Here is a 5,000-nt window from a genome sequence, read left to right as displayed (position 1 = left end):
TGGAAGAGAGCCACCACATCTTTTCCTGGGAAAAGCCTGTGTGTGTGTGTGTGTGTGTGTGTGTGTGTGTGTGTGTGTGTGTGTGTGTGTGTGTGTGTGTGTGTGTGTGTGTGTGTGTGTGTGTGTGTGTGTGTGTGTGTGTGTGTGTGTGTGTGTGTGTGTGTGTGTGTGTGCTCTTTCAGCAACTGTATCCACCAAACCTGTAATGAAGCGAACCCAGTCACTCTCTCAGGGCGGCGGCCATGTTGTTTGTCCTGGTTTTCAGACACACCACTTCCTCTTGGTCAGCACCTTTACCACTGTCCAGAACCTGCTGATTGGTCAGCACCTTTACCACTGTCCAGAACCTGCTGATTGGTCAGCACCTTTACCACTGTCCAGAACCTGCTGATTGGTCAGCACCTTTACCACTGTCCAGAACCTGCTGATTGGTCAGCACCTTTACCACTGTCCAGAACCTGCTGATTGGTCAGCACCTTTACCACTGTCCAGAACCTGCTGATTGGTCAGCACCTTTACCACTGTCCAGAACCTGCTGATTGGTCAGCACCTTTACCACTGTCCAGAACCTGCTGATTGGTCAGCACCTTTACCACTGTCCAGAACTTGCTGATTGGTCAGCACCTTTACCACTGTCCAGAACCTGCTGATTGGTCAGCACCTTTACCACTGTCCAGAACCTGCTGATTGGTCTGCTGGAACTTGACTGGAATAAGCTCTTCATAATGAGTTAGTTACATTAAAGACAAATTACTTTTCTGTATACGAATTGTTATACTCTACTGTGTGTGTGTGTGTAACTTATTTGTGTACGGGTGAATGAGTGTGTGTGTGTGTGTGTGTGTGTGTGTGTGTGTGTGTGAGTAATTGTGGTGTTTTGCATGGGGGGGGACCCACTCTGCACTGCAGCGTGGTTCACACGGAGCTCAGTGAAATCCCTGTGCCCTCTCACACACACACACACACACACACACACACACACACACACACACACACACACACACACACAGTGCCCTCAGTGCCACCACAGCTGGGCAGCGTGCCACCCGCCAGCGTCCCTAAATCACATGTTTCCTCGCCACCCTGCAATTTCAGGGTTCCTATCTTAAGGGCACCGTGGCATCGTCAGCAGTGAGTCATGTGGGGGGGCATGCACAAGTCAAAGGGTCACACGGAGTTATCAGGAACTATAACATCTTTATTGTGTGTGTGTGTGTGTGTGTGTGTGTGTGTGTGTGTGTGTGGTGTGTGTGTGTGCGTGTGCGTGTGTGCGCGTGTATAACATCTTTACACCCAGTGGTTATGGACCAGTAATACACTCTTAGTGTGTGTTTGTGTGTGTGTGTGTGTGTGTGTGTGTGTGTGTGTGTGTGTGTGTAACATCTCTACACCCAGTGGTTATTGACCAGTCATAGAATCTCAGTGTGGTACTAGAGTGTGTGTGTGTGTCTGTCTCAGTGTGTGTGTGTGTTGAGGTATCAGAGTCTGTAATGTTTCACTCTCAGTGGCTGTGTGTGAGTCACACAGGCCTAGTGCAGTATCAGGCTCTATAATGTGTTGGTCTCTGTGCTTAAGTCATAGTCACCAGCAAAGTATTAGGATTAACAGACATGCCATACTCGCTAGCTATCTAACTCTAACTGCTTCTAGGGTATTAAAGCATATAACTTTTGTAAACTTATGTATCAGACACTTTAAATCTGACTGTCACAGGAAGTTATCAAGGACCGTCACATTTCCTACCCAGTGGTGATAAACAGGTCAGAGGGGTCACAGAGAGATATCCAAGCCTATATTTGTTTCTGTAGCTTAGCTTAGCTAACAACAAAGAATGGCGTGTGTGTCCAAGATCACTGAGATCAAATAGTGTCGGCTAGATGAATAAATGTCGGAGTAATCTCGATGTTTTCCATCCGTTGGTTATGAGTGCGTTTTGGGAGTTCCTTTGTCTTGAATTGAAATACTTCCTGTCAGCCTTCAGCTGGTGTGGGAGCTGTTCCTTTCCCGTTATGTGTGTGTGTGAGAGAGTGTGTGCGAGTGTGTGTCTGTGTGGGTGAGTGTGAGTGTGTGTGTGCTGGTGCGGGAGCTGCTCCTTTCCCGTTAAGTGTGATTAGCTTCTAATGCGGCAATTAGACTCTGATGCTAATCGGCTGTAAGTAAGATATGAAAACCACAAGGGACAGAGTCCATCACAGGCGACACACACACATAGACACACACACACTCACACACACACACACACACACACACACACACACACACACACACACACACACTCAAACACACTCACACACACACACTCACACACACTCAAACACACTCACACACACTCACATACACTCACACACACACACACACAGACACTCTCACACACACACACACTCTCACACACTCTCACTCACACACACACACACACACACGCACACCCTCACTCTCACTCACACACACACACCCTCACTCTCACTCACACACACACACACACACACACACACACACACACACACTCATACACTCTCACTCACACTCACACTCACACACTCTCTCACACACACATACACACACACACATAAACATAAGAACAAGTTTTCATCTGTCTCCGTAGTCCCTAACCCTAACATAGTCCCCATTTTCACACGTTTAGTTTGGTGGGCTCTATTATTGAAATGACGTAAATAAAGAAAAGATTGCTTTGTCTCAGCATTGGTTACTCTGATTATCACTCCTTTCCCCCTTTCTTTGTCTCCCTGTTATCTCTCTCTCTGTGCCTCTGTGTCGCTCTCTCTCTCTCTCTCTTTCTCTCTCTCTCTCTCTCTTTCTTTCTTTCTCCCTCTCTCTCTCTCTCTCTCAGGTGGAGGGTGTTGGTCAGTACTTCCGTGAGCAGCTGCTGCAGTCTCGCCACAGAGGGGCGTTTGAGTTGGCCTACGTGGGGTTTGTTCAGCTCACAGAAATGCTCTGCAGGTAAGGTGTGTGTGTGTGTGTGTGCATATGAGATATGAGTACGTACATCTATGTGTGTGTGTGTGTGTGTGTGTGTGTGTGTGTGTGTGTGTGTGAGTGCTCGTCAGACACACAGTTCTGCAGGAGAGGCATCTGTGCGTGTTTGTGTGTGTGTGGATATGAGTATGTACATCTGTGTGTGGGTGCTCGTCAGTCACACAGTTCTGCAGGAGAGGCGTGTGTGTGTGTGTGTGGGTGTTTGTGTGTGTTTTATGTGAACATGTGAGACAGAGGAACCTTCTCATCTATCAGCTGATAAACATTTTGATCATCGGTTAATCAGAATGGATTAGATTGTTGAGGCAAAAGTTTTTCAGTTGATCTACAGAGATATCACCATCTCACACACACACACACACACACACACACACACACACACACACAACTGAAAATGTTAAACACAAAGATAACAACAGCAATAGATTGAATGCTTTAATCCCATCAATACTACCTTTACATCTTTAATGAGACATCTGTTATATAGTGACTGTTGTACCACTCTGCCTAGCTTTCGTCCACCTCTAGAAATGTGGGAGTAATGCCAGGCTTTTTACAGCACTGCTGTCTAATATCCAAGAATTTTCTACTCAGAACATTAGAAAAATACTGAAATAGATATTTTGTATTTCAAACCTTCATTGCAGTTTTCTATCTAGAACTTCTAGAACATTCTATGGACCACCCTTTGATGTTCTATTTGTAACCCTTAAGAGCTGAACACTGCCATAAAGCTGAGGGCCCTTTGGGGACACATGACTGGCCACACACACACTCACACACACACTCACACACACACTCACACACACACTCACACACACACACACACACACACAAACACTCACACACACACTCACACTAACACACACTCACACTCACACTCACACACACACTCACACTCACACACACTCACACACACCTTTGGGAACACATGACTGGCCAATATTTACAGTTGTTGACTGAGCATCTTTGGTACGGTTAGCTTAGCTTAGCGAAATGTGAGTGTGTGTTGTGTTTCCAGAGACGCCTGTAGGGGTCAGAGGGCGCGGATGCTTGCTTTGCGAGCGTGTGAGGGCAGCCTCGTGGAAACCTCGATCTGAAAAGGCACACAGCCAGACTGAGCCTTATGGGGTGTTGATTGTGGGCTGTTTGACTGCCCCGCTCTTTTGAAGGTTGCCTTTGTGTCTCATTGTATGGTCTTTTGTGTGTGTGTGTGTGTGTGTGTGTGTGTGTGTGTGTTCTCTCCTGCTCCACACTCATTTGTTTGATCAGGTCTTCCTGGTCGACTGCCTCTTGTAAAACAGCCGGACTTTTCATAACCAAAGCCTGCATTCCTTCTCTTGCTGTTTTGTGCTGTGCTGTGCTGTGCTGTGTGTGTGTGTGTGTGTGTGTGTGTGTGTGTGTGTGTGTGTGTGTGCACGTGTGGGTGGGTCACCAGTGCATGCATGCTTTGTTTCTTCTCGTCTACTCTCATTAATATTTTCTGTGTACCTTAAACCAATGAGGAAAAAGAAGTAACTAAGCAAAGCCGATGCCTGTTTAGACTTTTAGAGTCCTAGTTAGACTGCTTCAATCCTTAGATAGGCCTACCTGTTTAGACTATTAGAGTCCTAGTTAGACTGCTTCAATCCTTAGATACCTGTTTACACTATTAGAGTCCTAGTTAGACTGCTTCAATCCTTAGATACCTGTTTACACTATTAGAGTCCTAGTTAGACTGCTTCAATCCTTAGATACCTGTTTAGACTATTAGAGTCCTAGTTAGACTGCTTCAATCCTTAGATACCTGTTTACACTATTAGAGTCCTAGTTAGACTGCTTCAATCTTTAGATACCTCCTGTTTAGACTATTAGAGTCCTAGTTAGACTGCTTCAATCCTTAGATACCTGTTTAGACTATTAGAGTCCTAGTTAGACTGCTTCAATCCTTAGATACCTGTTTACACTATTAGAGTCCTAGTTAGACTGCTTCAATCCTTAGGCTGCGGGTTTGAGCCTGAGAGGGA

At 46.0% G+C, this 5,000-nt stretch overlaps 1 protein-coding gene across 1 annotated transcript in view; it reads left to right on the top strand.

The window, feature by feature from the left end:
* The window catches only part of thada (THADA armadillo repeat containing), a gene marked incomplete at both ends in the record, with an annotated part of 107,777 nt that overhangs the window by 24,572 nt on the left and 78,205 nt on the right, over window positions 1-5,000 (top strand). The window contains one exon of the mRNA XM_080848545.1: window positions 2,849-2,958. Coding sequence (XP_080704671.1) covers window positions 2,849-2,958 — 110 coding nt within the window. The remainder of the gene's footprint in view (window positions 1-2,848; window positions 2,959-5,000) is intronic.

The sequence above is a fragment of the Sprattus sprattus genome (genome assembly GCF_963457725.1).
Source record: "Sprattus sprattus genome assembly, chromosome: 12".
NCBI classification, from domain to species: Eukaryota; Metazoa; Chordata; class Actinopteri; order Clupeiformes; family Clupeidae; genus Sprattus; species Sprattus sprattus.
The sequence above is the reverse complement of the archived record's forward strand: the minus strand, read 5'-3'. Positions and strand labels throughout refer to the sequence as shown.